The sequence below is a fragment of the Lagopus muta genome, chromosome 27 (assembly GCF_023343835.1).
Source record: "Lagopus muta isolate bLagMut1 chromosome 27, bLagMut1 primary, whole genome shotgun sequence".
Lineage (NCBI taxonomy): Eukaryota > Metazoa > Chordata > Aves > Galliformes > Phasianidae > Lagopus > Lagopus muta.
In genome coordinates, this window is record NC_064459.1 from 2,988,258 (window position 1) to 3,002,859 (window position 14,602).

Below are 14,602 nucleotides of genomic sequence, written 5' to 3' on the forward strand. Positions count from 1 at the left end.
TTCTGATCATTGCACCATTTCACATTTCTGTAAGTGCAATAACATTGCAAAGCCAAAAGCCAGAAGAAACACTTGCATGGTAAAACTACATTTCCACTCGGTTACTGATAGCAATAAAATACAGAAAATAGAGCATCTCAGAATGCAGTGTAGTAGTTACCTATGTCATCACTTGTTATTTTGAGCTACATAACATCATACTGCTAGACAAGAATTCAAACAACTCGTTAAAAAAACCACAGGGGACTTTGTACTCTAAACAAGGCATTGAAGGTATCGTATCCTAAAACAAGGCATTAAAGAAACCAGGGCGAAACGAAGCATCAGAAGTGAGTCCCGTAGTGTAGATCTTAAACCTGCAAATTCTGCTCCTGTTCCAGCTTCAGCAATAGTTTAAGAAAAGAGCTTTTAAGGATACTGGAACAGCCCTGGTCTGCTCAGACAACGGCAAAATCCGACGGGAGCTCATGATTTTGAAATGAAAGTGGGCGACATCCTAAGGCTGGTATTATTGTCATTCATGAATGAATGCAGATACTTGTGAAATCCCTCCCTCTCTTCATTCCCATTAAAAATAATTAATACTGGTTAAAATCATTACAAAAAACATCATTTATTTTCATGCATCTAAGGTAAAACACAGAGTATTTGTATAAAGAGGTAGATTAAAAAAAGAAAACAGATTCTCCATTCTTTGTCACTTTTATTCAGTAGTTTTTTTTTTTCTCCTTATTTTCTCTCTTTTTCTTGGTGCCAGACACGGCAAGGAGTGATTACAGTCAACTGTTCATTAAAACATTTGTTGCAACACAGACCCCCTTTACCACTGACCCCAAACGGACCCATCTCATGTGCTTTATTTTGTGTTTTTTGTTTCTTTTCCTCTATACACCACCACCAGGGCGAGGTGGAGGGGGATGAAAGGGAAAGGGGGAGTCCAGGAAGCCAGAAGGAGGAATGCTACAAGCCACAGCAAGAATGAGCTGTATTTAATAAAAAAAAGGGGCCACAAATGATACAGTAATGAGGTTACACAATTAAATCCCATAGCATGATTGAAGGCTTTCCCTGTGTTTGACGTCATCACAATGGAAGGCATAAAAAGTGGAGTAAACCGATGTTGATACAGTCCAATCTAGTCCATTAGGCAAGATGGTGCAAGTAGTCATTTAAATTAAAAAGTGCCCTATCCTCACCTAAATGGCTAGCAGACATGGAGAGCTCCGTGACACATCAACAGAGCTTTCTCCATGTAGCTATAAAAGTGTGTTGTCATATGGCACATTTTAAACACTGGAAAGGGGTGCCATAATGGACCTCTCATTCTCTTTCGTTTACAGGTACAAATGCTAGATTCAACTATTTCAACTATGCAGGAAGTGGACTCTTCAGTTAGGAATGCCAACCCTAATTCATTTTGTCTTGAAATATATACAAGTTGTTTGTAGTAGCTACAGCAATGATGTTTTCCTTGGGATGCCAGGCCGTGTGTAGAATCTTCTTGTTGAAGTCTAAGCTGTCAACACTGATCTCATCCTTCTTTCTCTTACCGCTCGCACACACTTTGCGTGGCTTCAGAACCGTGCGGGGTTTGTTGTTCTCCCGAGACGCCTCCAAGGTGACGTCGCGTTTCGTGTTTCTGTCAAACATCCTGAAGAAGTTGTTGTAAGATCCTGTCATGACGATGCTGCAGAGAAGGTGGGGGAAAGGAGGGAAAGTTCAACTGAAAATCATCCCAACTACACCTGTTTAACTAAGGCAATTCCAACAATCCAGTGCTACGGGATCAGCTGATTAACAGCTAACACACGTATCTTAGAGTCCATTCATCTCACACACATCTGAAGCTTCAGGCTGTCTGCTTGTTTTGATAACAGCCTGGAAAAGCCTGGCATACAGAGAAGCATCCAACTTACCTGTCTGATCCGTTCCAGCAGCATTCAAATTTGTCAAAAATGCAATCGTTTTCATACAGTGAACAAAGTTTACTTCTGAGGTATTCATGCACCTGGGAAAGAGTTGAAACAGTTAATACTGAGCATGACAAACCTGTAAAATAACCTCTGGAACAGCATCTGGCAAACCTGGCTGCTTCCCAGAAGCCCTGTTTTGGTGACCCATCACCTCCCTGCGGATGATGAAGAGGAGCCCTTCAACAGTTTTTCTTATAAAACAGCTTGGAAATTCAGCAAGTGTCAGCGCTAGCTGGAAACCTTTCCTACAAAGCAAAGGTTTTACCTCCATGTCCTCAGGAGGTAGCAGGACACTGTGAAATCAACCGAAGACTAAAAGAGACGAGTTATCTCACAGCTGGACATTTCCCTTCCTGCAATGCCGCTGTGTAAGAGGGAGACTTTCACACCAACACACAGTGTGAGGTCCTGCCATCAGCCTGCAAACAGCAAAGTCCTCAAGCACGTGTGGCACCCACTCACCTCACAGATGCTGCCTGGCCAGTCGCTTACAGACACAGCTAACAGCTGCTGGACTAGCAGTAAGACCATCAACGTCCATCAGTGTTTCAACCAAATACCTGGTATGTTTCCACAGGTCTGTTCTCCATATTTAAATCCCAGATCTTCACCGACAGATAATCTCTAGTCATCATGTAACGACCACTATGGCTAAATTTGACATCAGATATGGAAGAGATGATTTCAGAGAAAAACGATCTGTTGCTGGGATCTTCTGGTTCTTCAAACACTGCAAGGAAATAAAGCAGGCATTTCAAGAGGTAAGCTTCTACCTCTCCCAACAGAAATACACCCAGTTAGGTGTGGGGCTGTTTTTTAAGCACGAGACGCTCGCCATGTCGTATTTTAACACGGTTCACTGTTTAACAGTTTAATGCATGCTTGCTGAGTGCTTACTTTCATCTAGCAGCAAGATACCACAGCCCACAAGCGATAAACACTGCAGGCCAGAACTTACATTTCGAATGCCTGTCACAGAGGGCAGATGCTCTCATGTCACAGAGACGAATTGTTCCTTTACTGCTGCTGTATACAAATGTATTACAGCTGTTTGGGTGGAACTCTGCAGCTGTTATCACCTCTGTCAGCTCTTCCATGTTGGCAGGCTTAATATCTACAATATCTAAACCATTTTGTTAAGGAATTTCCTCCAGTTTCCACAACATATTTTTCAGTTTAAAGGTATTCAACAATTCATCAAAACACATCTGAAACAGCCAAGCAGAATTAAAACAAGCCAACAAAAATACAAAAGGAAGACTGTGCTTGAAGTCTGGAAGCAGAGCAACTCTTTGGAGCCAAAGCCATGCTACACAAACGTCTCATGAAATAAAAGCCTTTTTTTATACATACGCCATACAAAACAATGCAAAAAAGATACTAAAACTTCTGTCTGTAATTTCTAGGTGCCACAAATTAATCCGCAGGTCATCTGCAGATAGGTACGTTTCATAGTCACTATTAATGGAGATGGAATTGATGTGATACGTGTGAGCATTGGCAAATATTCTTCGTGGACTAGCTTCAACCATGAGGTCCATGGGCCTGAATACTGGCACCTGCAAAACACACAGCAGCGCAAGTTCAAATGCAGATGCACTGCAGCAGCAGCACAGCCCTTCAATGCACCGAAGCTCGCTACATTATCTAAGTAACTGCGCCTGCAGAACAGCAGGCACAGAAACAGAGCTCCAGCAGAGACACCCAGAGCCTCACAGAGAAGCGAGCCGCGCGGCGCCCATGAGCTCAGGAACAACGAGCTCTCCAACGCGCGCCCACCGCCCACAGGGGGAAACGGCGACGGCCAACCCATGCAGGACAGCACTCACCCGTAGTGTTGTGACTGTAGTAGGATCCCTGTACCGCCCATCTTCCTCTTTCAGGTTGTAGCCCTCTGGTCTCTTGTCCCTTTCACTGATTTTCCATAACTTTATTGTTTTATCTGAAATTAAACAGCCACGGCTGCGAATCAAAGCTTAGCAATGACGTCAGCCTTCACAGCTGATGCTCTTTAACACAAAGCCTTCAAACAAGACCAAAAGGACAGAACTACTTGGAGATAAGGAATTCATTTAGATATAAATTTTGCTTCGTCTCAAAATTACACAAAGAAAAAAAGACAGGATAAGCAGCATTAAAAAGACCTCCTCCACAGTTTGTTCTTTTCAGAAAGTTAGAGCAAGTTTTTTTTGACTGCTACGAGTGACAAATGAAGCACTCCCACAGTTCCACACACCCCAACAGCCAGCCCGTGCAACAACAGGTCATGCAGGATTAATATTAAGCCATCACTTACCGTTTGTAGACAATAAAAATTGAGCAGCATTTTTCTGGGGTAACCACCTAATTTTGTTGATCTTCTCTTCAATTTCTAAACTTTTCAAGTAGTCAAACTCTGGTTCATGGCTTTGAAAGGTACTGTAAACATTGTATTCTCCCCTACTGTGAGACTGGGTTTTGTTCTAAAAAGAGAATTAAACGATCAAGATAGGTATGCAACGTACAGAATGCTTCGCAAGGCTGCAGAGAGAAGCCAGAACTCGATATTTATGCAGCAACATTCACAATTAGCACCCTGCTAATTAACACAAGGCTGGATGAGATTTCTACACTCCGCCGCTGCCCGCGTCAGATTTGCTGCAAGGATCCTTTGGTGTAAAGTTCACCTCATTTTAACAAGCCTGCAGATCAGACTGAAGAAGGATCATCTCTACTGCAAGACCATCGGCTTTCATCAGATCAGAGACAAGAGCTCCATCGCCCCTCATCGTTAGTTTTCCCACCTTCACTTTGAGGAGGACATTTCCTCATGAGAAACACAGCCGCCTGGACGGCAAATCCATCAGCGTGTTTGGCACCATTCCTACATCTCACCTCCACAAGCAGCTCTGCTGAATGATGTCCACATTCCCTGAAGTTTTCAACTGTTTTAAGAAGTTTTTCCCCATTCTGAAGGAAAAAACCAAAACCTCTCTCACAAATCCATCTTTGCTAATCCGACTCACAGCTGCAGCCGGCCTTTAAGGACGGTGGGACCGCTTGGAGCACTGAGAAGTCTCCGAACCTGAAGAAATTCCTCACCTTTCTAAAAGCTGCGTTTCGCACTGGGGCCTTCTAGCTCTAACACTGCACTGCAGGAAGGGAACCTCACGCTTCCTCCAGTCTGCCAGAACTGGAATCCTTCCTGTTCCACCCCTTCCAAGAGGCTGCACCATCAGATGCCTTTCCTGTGAGATGTTCTTGGCTGCAGACTTCACTTCCCCTGTGCACCTCATGTCCATCCATTCATTTAATCCCTTGACATATCACTAAAACATGCTTCTCCATAAGATCCCAGCTAGTCCACATTAGTCGTATTCCCTGCAGTGTTTTTTGCCTCACAGCCCTACCTAAAATGGTTGGCAGGAATTCTTAATTTTTTTCCAGTATGCTCATGGGGGTGAGAAAGAAAAAATGGCAAAAATGCCTTGGAAGTGGGACTTGGCATGAGAATATTGTACCACACCTCTCAGTTACACTGGCCTTCCCACCCCAGAGAACAGAAGAAACTTTGTTCCAAGTTCCAGTTACACCTAACAAATGAAGCAGGGTCACTGCATTCAATGGCAACTTCTGAAGTCAACCTACTGAGCGTCAGGAAGCGCTGGCCACGACTCAGCAACCTTCTCTTCCATTCCACACTCACCACACTGATCCACCCTTGGACTCACTTGTGTTAAAACTACAGAGCTAGAATACGTAGAATCAGCAATGTGTGAAATCCACCCTTGGGATTTAGAAGCAAGATTTAAACCAACTGATCGTCTCATGGCACTCTTAAAACCAAAACAAGAAGGTGTTGGCCCAAGTGCCTGATGTGAAATTCCAATTTTGGCAATTGCAGGCTGCCTACGCAGATTCCGCCTTCAGTTTCAATTAGATACAGCATTCATTTCCTCTGAGTTATGTAAAGTCACTTGCTTCACTACGCAGAAGGGCTGCCACATTCCAGCCCACAGATGGCAGCAGCTCAGCAGTGGGCGAAGTTGCACAAGGCTGGGAAACTCAAGAGCTCCTGCTTTCAGAGGCTGCCTTCCCGTATGCATGGTTTGTGATGCAGCCTGGTGAGAGCTGGTACTTCAGTCCAACCAAAAGACCTAAAGCCAGCCTTGTAGGCAGTCTTGGATACAACCTGCCCTGCCAGTTAGCTGCTTCAGCCTTCAAGTACTTTCAAGTAAGAGAATCTGTGGAGTACACAGCAAGCTAAAACCCCGAGAGTTTGTGCCTGCCTACAAAGCACACAATAAGGAAACCAGGTCTGCATTCATCACGAGCTCTGGCCAAAGTTTAGAGAGGTCAGTCAGCCAGGAGCACCCCACTAGATGGCACCAACTGACCAGAGAGCTTCATCCAGTCACTGCACTCCAGCTGCCCCCGTACCTGCAGCAGAAAGCAACTCGCTGGGGAACTGCGGTTTAAACTGCAACTGCATGGAGCGATGACAGCAGCAGCAGCACGACCTTCCCAGGCAGCCAGATGGCAGAGCGCCTTGCTCCAAGTCCTTCTTCTCTTTCCCTTCAGTAAATTCTCATCAGGTTGACTTCCAACTACAGACTTCAAATCAAACACTTCATTTCAGCTTTCCCACTTTCAAGGTAAGAGTGGGGACTCCTCCAGGCATCACAGGAGTTGTCACCAGAACTCCAGAAGACCAACGGAACAAGCATCAAATGGAAACAAACCCGCACTTCTGCAATGCGGAGCAGTTCGGTTATGGCTCCCTGTACTGAGAGCTTTTGTTGGTTTTGTGTTGGGGTGTTGGTTTCTTTGTTCTCAATTCTCCTTAAAATGTCATCTCTCACATACAAGACATAACTAAGTGGATTCCATTTTTAGCAGGTTTTTCATCTCTGATTTTAGTATTAGCTCAGCTATGCGCTGCATAAACTTGCCAACACAAGATGTGGCTTCAAGCCTGCATCCTAGCATTTCCACACAAAAACAATAAGTAGAGGAAAAATATTTAGTCATCTCCCTTGATAAAAGCAGACTGCTTTGCCAGGTAGATTAATAACAAACCTTATTATTGCTCATATGCAAATACCGACTGCTTATTTGAACATGGTACACTAACTTCCAGTATTAGAGAGATGCCAGAGATTTACTGAGCTGTTTTTTCTGAAAATCAGATAATAACAAATAGATTTTGCAGTATTTGCTGAAAAATAGAAGCAAGTCTATGCTGGACACTGCTTTCTGACTCAGGTCTCAGAGAAACAGAGCGCTTGTGCAGAAACATCTGAAAGCTGCTTAAGCACACATGTAAAGAAACAAGCTCACATCCTAAAAGAAGAGATGGAGGAATTCTGTACCTGACGCAGAGATGGGATGCATCAGAGAAAGCATAGCTCACAGGGGGACAAAAAGCTGCAGTCAGTATTTTTACAGCATCAAACCAGAAGTAAACGCATTGAGTGCAGCAACCCATGCTGTTTATATTCAGAAAGAATAATGCAGACCCACCCACAAAAACCTTCTGAGGGGAAAACATTTGTTAAGTACCAGCGTTTAAGATCAACTAGGAGTCAAACTAAAGTCTGCTTTCCTTCCACGCTTCCCATGGCTGCACTTTAAGTCATACCCTGAACATTCTGCATAAAAGAGAGCAGCTGGTCAGTTCAGCAGCTAACTTCAGATGTGAACAAAATTACTGCAGACATGGGAAAAATACCTCCAGTTCCACAGCAGCACGAGGGATGCAGCGAACAGTTTAAAGAATTCCCTCTGGCACTAAGACTTGCATGAGATACACTTTAACTGGCACGAAATCCTAGATCTTGGTAAGAAATGAGTGTTGACAGAGCCTTCAACTATTTTACCTGACTGATATCAAAACAGAAAAGGACGTCTTAGGTCACAGCTACAAATACATTTAAGGGCAACTTTTATTTCCCCAACTACAGTGAAATCTGAAATAATAACCACAGCCAAGCAGGGCACTGTAAGGCAACGAATTTCAGCCTCCCCAGGGTCTTTGCGCGTCCTCCCCTTCCTTTTAAACCATGTCTGAACTACAGCTGGAGGCCACAATCCTAAAATTCAACACGTTGCTAACGCTGTCACAGCTTTCAGTAATTAAATTCCATTATCTTCTTGTCATTTATTACACAAACACTGCCCATGGAGCACGCTGTAACAGCACACACCCTTCCTTTAAAAAGAGCAAATGGAAACAGAGGTAAACGTTACATCTGCTTTAACTGAGCACTCACCTCCTGCTCCTGTTGAAAGATGACGACTCGCCCTCCTTTGTCTCCTGTTGCTAACAGCTCTCCAGAATGGTTAAATTCTACCGTAGAAATTATATCCGCTGCGTAGGGAAAACAAAGGCACAGGTTAATCGTGCCTCTGCACACCAAACGGCGAAGAAAGCTGTGACTGTAGGTAAAAAACAACAGCAGCCCACGTGAATAAAGCAACTGAAGTATGAAATACAACGAGGAGCTCCTCAAAACGCACGGAAGCTTTTTGGAGAGGTTCTACATTCGAAACCAGATCAGTGAGAGTTCAGGATTTACGCAGTTACTTCTCAGAGCTGCTTTTCTGTTAGGAAAGTAATGTAAGCATAGAAACAGATTTTCTGTACACTGTAACACCAGTGAGAACCTGTGGCAATGCCTGCATTGCTACATCTCCTCCACTCCCACCAAGGGACACAAGCAGCACCCATCGGACCGCCCAGCTGCCTTTGACAGAGCACTGCACACTTCAGAGAGCCCAGGGAAAAGCTGCCAGGTGGGGACAGCCGGAGCTGGGCACGTGAGGAACGCAAGGATGAGGGACAAACAGCCAGAGCAGGATCCAAGTTGAACACGATGACTCAAAAACCCGAATACCTCTTCTGGATGAGCAAGCTCCACATTACCACCTATTTTCACGTAGAGTGCTAAAATTAAATGGCAGATACACGTGGACAAAAGAAGTGGTATCTAACATTGAGTTCATCTGTTTGTGAAGCAGGAAGACTGAAGGGTTAAGGACAACCTTCCAGCTCAAGCACAACTTCCAGCTCTCAAACACCCCACAGTACTTTCCAGTGCTAGAACCAGAACCCAGGCCATCTTTTGAACAACATCAGACTGCCGTTGCACTGCATTAAACTACTTAAATCCAGCTTTCTGCAGAAGGAGGTACCCCAGGCTTTTCACATGTGCGATTCAGGCTGCTGCACATCCTTGCCAGTCCATGGCAGACGAGCAACGTTCATCTTCCCTACTGGTCAGTTTCTTCATTCCGTGCCTTAGAGTTAAAAAATCTGCTCTACAAACTGCAGGCTGCTGCTAAACATCAGCTCACAGCTCTTAAGGCAGCACGTTGAGGAAGTGAAACACGTAAGATTTTCCTCTTATTTAATAACAAAATGAAACTTACATCATTCTCCAGCTGCCTTAAGCACACGGGCGGTGGCCTCTGAGGACATCAGCAACCTGCTCTTTAATAACTGCATTACACAGCAGCTCCAAGCACCCTGCGTATCTGGGAGCTGCACAACAAACAGCCCAGACAAGCAGGCCAAACCCCACTGCAAAATCCTCCAAGGTAAAAGATGCAGAGTCAGAAGCTTGGCACGAAGCTCAGCTGTGTTTGCTAACACACAGCAGCATGCCACATCACAAAGCACCAACAGGAGCCTGTCTTCACTGCCAGTTGTGTGACACTGTGGAAGCAGGCTGAACTTTCTCAAGAGCACTGCGTTAAGAACACAGATGTGACACAAACCTGTGTGCAGGTAAACTGAGACCCACATCGCTCACGGTGTAAAACCCTGACCTGAGCGCACTTTGTTTTCTGCCTACTGCATTCATTCAATACTTGTGAACAAGAAGTGCTTTCTCATGTCTGTAGGACTTGAGACTGCACAGCACTTAAATGAAGACGTGCCATTCCGCATCTTCCTTTCACATCTGGACAGCATGCAGAAAAATGCAAACCAACCAAAATTTGACTGTACCACACAATGCAAACCTTGACAGGAGGAGACCCCAAGGGAGCCATCAATTACATCAGGAAAAATAACTCCTCTTAATACAGGAGTCTACAAACAATGACCATTCTGAAAAGCGTTCAGAAACAACACCGCCAGTCTTCAAACTGATAATCCAGCACTTTATCATCAGATTTAAACGTGCACATGGAAGGAGAACAAAAATTATCTTTGAAATCCAGCATACACATCTAAGAACATATTCACCAGTTCTCTTTTGATGCAACTTACCAGAAAGTTTTGTAAGGTCAAAAGCCTGAAGTTTGAAAGCCTTACAATCTATAGCAAGAACAGCCTGAAAGTTTAAATGCACCTTTTGCATTTAAGATCATCCCAGCCTGAGATCAGCAATCTGCAAGTTGATGCAACTCCTGCTGTCTGTAGACTCATCAACCTCCAGCAGCAAACTTGCAATGCTCGCATCCCCTGCCCTCCAAAAGCAGGCGTGACATGACTCCCGTGATCAGTTCTATGCAGAAGATATTTGCAAGCACGTGGACCAAACACAGTATTTAATTCAGAAAAAATCCATTCCTTTTATCAGCAATTGCAAGAGGAAAAGTAATTTTCTAAGCTCAAGATACATCTACAGAATTCTGTGCGCCTTTACCGCAAGCTTGGGCTGCTCCAAGGACACAGCAAACGTGCTAAGGAAGGAGGCAGAAGGTGCCTCACAGGAGCCCCAAGCAGGGCTCAGATGCACATTAATCCAAAGTCAGCGCTGAAGAGCAAAGCGACCAACCATGCATTTTAAATCCAATAACTCACCGTTACGACTATCGTATTGCCATACCTTGCTCAAAGACAGAGACAGACATCAAGGCACTGGTGTTGAACTGGGTGGATTTAATAGTGTTTGAGAATTGACAGGGGAAGCATTTCATCTTCCACAGCGCACCGATTTGCCTGTGTATTTTCATCTGTATTAACACCCTCGCTGCCAGATAAAATCGATGTCAAACAGTAACTGTAATTCCCGTGGCAGTTACGTGTGGGGCTGCTTTAAGTCTTTCGATGCTGCAACGGGCAGAGCACGAACAGATCCCCGCCTGCTCCCTGCTGTGACGCTGTTTTTGTTGCTGTCTCTAGGTGGGAGTCGTGCAAACACAGAGCGCTGCTCTCACACCATCCCCACACCAACAGCTCCAAGGGGAAACAGCCGAGGGCGCAGCAGCATCGGCGCCCTGCACCAACACCAATGGCTTTTGGAAACAGATGCGTTCCATGTTTACTGCTGATGTCACCTGAACGCCCTCCCTTCAAACACCAGACTGTCAAAGAGAAGAAACCACCACACCCTTATCTGATAACCACATCCCACAGCTCCTCAGCACGCTATGCTACAAGACTTCCACAGAGTTACCAGCACACACGCAGTACCCAAAGCCCGAGGGGTGCTTCTCCTCCCCCCAGGCATCCTAAGACATCTCTGACACCAGGATGAAGGATGACAATTTCAACTGCTGCAATTTCGGAATGCTACAGCACAGCATCAAGCACATGGATGAAGACACCTCTCTAACAAGACCAAGAAGCAGGACAGAAATACCTTCGCTCCACCGCGCTCCTCCAAACCTGCACTGAGTTTATTGGCTTGCGTAACGTGGGACAGACAGCTCAGGGCTCATAACTGCATCGTCGCATGGATGAACACAGCTCTCACTGGCCCCACTTCACACTCTCAATACCACTGCAGAGCATTAAATACTTCAAAATAATGGCTTTCATTCACATGAAAGCAAAGGAAGAATACACACAGCCCAAAGTCCATTTACTACTGCCATGGCACATACACTGCCAATAGAAAAGGCTGTGCAGTGCTGACTGAAATGCTACAAACCCCACATAGAACCACTGTGCAGGTGAATTCCTGCCTCCAAGAAGCAAACCACACTACTGCCAAACTCAACCAGCAAGCTTAAGCATGCTACAGAAGTGCAAGAAGGCTCCTGGTCCGTCACCTAGCATCACACAGCAGCAGGACAGAGTCTGCTTTCTCAGGAGTGCTCAAAGCCTGATGTTTTTCCCTGATGCAGCACCTACAAGCTGATTTCCTGCAGCTGCTTCCAAAGTTACTTTTCTTCTGCACATCACCTTTATTTTTACAGCCAGCTCTAAGCTTTTTATGGATGGCATCATCTTCACTTGAAGTGTTCCAATAAAACTGTTAAGTACCACGAGGTGCAGACAACACTTCTTGTCTCAGGAGGAGCAGCTTCACGGGTTTTCCTTCAGAGATGTGGAGACAAGAACCTGAAGCTCTCCAGCTTGCCTGGAGCCAAAGGAGCCTGAACAAGGTGTTTGTGGGAGAAGCAGAGAAGACATTCATCTCCAAGTTCTAGTAATGGTTAAACTAAGCGTTTACAACTCACTGTGCCAAAGGGAGCCATGCCAGAAGCCCCCAAGCAGTTCTTACCAGCAGCAGACACCTCTTGCTATGTTATTCTTGAGAAGAAAACAGCCAAAATACAAGCCTGATTTGTTCCCCAGGGGATGACAGCAATTGTGAGTTCAGAATTTTCACTCAATATTCGTTACACCAACTCCTGCTATTTTGGGCAGCTCACCTTACAAGAAAATGACAGGAATGAATGCCTAGTGCTGTAACACGTGAATTCAGAGGCAGCTGCAGGACACTGTGGCTGGGTAAACAGAAGCAGATGAAGAGGTCCAAAAACTGACTAAAATAAGGCCAACATGGGACAAGAACAGAACTGAAATCCTGCACAGCATCAAAAGGTGGGAGCCAAGGCTGCCTTCATCTCAAGCCAGAAAGTCCTCCTGTGTTAAAAATGCTTTCAAGTGGGACCAACTTTGTGCCATTACCAAGGCACAGCACCCTCCAACTCTTAAGAAACGCCCCATTTCAGAACTGTTCTGTTACCATACTTCATTCTGCTAGGAGATGTATCTGCAGCTTGCAGCACAAAGTTGCATTTGTGTCATAAAAGTCTCACAAATTTTGCTCTGCTTGCAGCCCCTTCACGGGCCAAAGCTGAAGCAGTTCTGAAGAGCCAAAGAGAAACTGCTCAGTCTGGGTTTGAGAAGTAAAAGGTCCTTAAAATCCCAAATAACCCGACTTCAAGACCCAGCACAGAAAGGTGGGGCTGTCAGACACAATTCAGATGATTTGAAAACCGAAGCTTATGAAAGATGACCAGTTTAAATGAAAATAGGCAGAACACGTCGTTCTAAAATTGGTGAAGAAATGCATCTGACATCAGAAATGCTGCTTCTTCCCTCCGCTTTAAAGGCGAGCAATGTTTGCAATCAGCAGCTCAGTGACAGACCAAAAAACACTCTCACGCTTCAGGGCCCCTCCATGCTTTTCAATGAGGGGAGCTGAATGCTGAATAAGAAGCACTGATTCAAAACTATGAGCAAACTTTTTTTTTTTTTGGCTGACGTTTTTCCACTGTTGACAAGGCAGTGAAACAGCTTCATCAATTCAAACAAGCAAAAGATGCCAATGATTCGGTTTCCAGAAAGCCCATTGTGAGCCTGAAGAACAATTCTGTATAAGAATTTGTTTCCAATAATAGAATAAAAGCTATTTTATTAGTAAGAAGAGGCTATCTATTTTAATGTACCATGAACTTTTAATAAACTCTGCTTATAGAGCATGCTTGGTAGGCAAAACGTGTCACCTACTCTACAGCAGCAAGTCAATCACAGCAGCCAACAAAGAGCCTCTTTATTCCAGCAGACCTGGAAGGTCTCTGTGCAAGTTTCTGGAATCACGTTGATCTGCTGCCCCAGCAGCAAATCGGGCTGTTTACACAAGTGGAGCGACCTCCTGATGTTTCCAAGTACTGAACAAAGAATTGTAGTATTGAAATGCATTTTGCTGCTCCCTCATTGTTTATACACCTTCCCAGCGGCTCCCAGCTCTGCTCTGGGAATTTTCCACGGGAGCAACTGAAACATCCCGGCTGCAGCGCAGAGCAGAGCGCTTACAGGTTGTAATTCTGTCCTAAGGGCTAAAAAGACGCTCGGTGACCAGATGTGCAGGCAGTGCCCTCAGTTTGCCCACCTTATGAATCGTCAATCTGTTTTTGGTCCAGCTAAACATCAACCCATCATCCCAAGGACACTTCAGAAACCACTTGGAATGGGAACGCTTCAAGAAAGCAACTTTTAGGATTACTACTAAAATCCAAGGAAGCCCCAGCAGTCTCCAACTGAGGAGGCAGAACAGGAATGGAAAAGCACAACGAGTACACAGACATCATAATATACTGAACTCAAACTGCAGCATGCCCGTCCTTCCCAGCTCAGCTCCAGAGATGAAGTCAGCATGCCCAAAACTGAGCAGGAGCATCCGCACAGAACTCGCACGCCTTCGGTATCTAGAAATAACTTGTGGATGGTTTGGCACTTTCCAACCAAGGGTTATTTATCATGCTTATCGAGAGTTCTAATTTATTGCCTGTTAGGTATCTGAAGCTAGACAGTAAAGTGTTAATCTCAAAGCGAATGGGAAAGCTGTATAACAAGACCAAAGAGACTGACAATGCATGGATTTGCAGAGGTCTCCTAACGCACCTACACACACCAGGAAAAGCAGAGAACCAAATGAGCACTGTTTAGTACTGACAGTATGAAA

General features: G+C 44.9%; 1 protein-coding gene across 6 annotated transcripts in view; it reads right to left on the reverse strand.

The window, feature by feature from the left end:
• Positions 1–588: 588 nt before the first annotated feature.
• PPP2R2A (protein phosphatase 2 regulatory subunit Balpha) overlaps positions 589–14,602 on the reverse strand; it is a 36,619-nt gene continuing 22,605 nt past the window's right edge. For all 6 annotated transcript variants that reach the window (XM_048928021.1, XM_048928022.1, XM_048928024.1 and 3 more), the window contains 8 exons: positions 8,225–8,322; positions 4,270–4,435; positions 3,803–3,915; positions 3,355–3,532; positions 2,932–3,096; positions 2,534–2,703; positions 1,917–2,008; positions 589–1,687 (listed from right to left, as the gene is read on the reverse strand). In XM_048928021.1, coding sequence (XP_048783978.1) covers positions 1,408–1,687; positions 1,917–2,008; positions 2,534–2,703; positions 2,932–3,096; positions 3,355–3,532; positions 3,803–3,915; positions 4,270–4,435; positions 8,225–8,322 — 1,262 coding nt within the window. In that variant the 3' untranslated portion in view covers positions 589–1,407. The remainder of the gene's footprint in view (positions 1,688–1,916; positions 2,009–2,533; positions 2,704–2,931; positions 3,097–3,354; positions 3,533–3,802; positions 3,916–4,269; positions 4,436–8,224; positions 8,323–14,602) is intronic.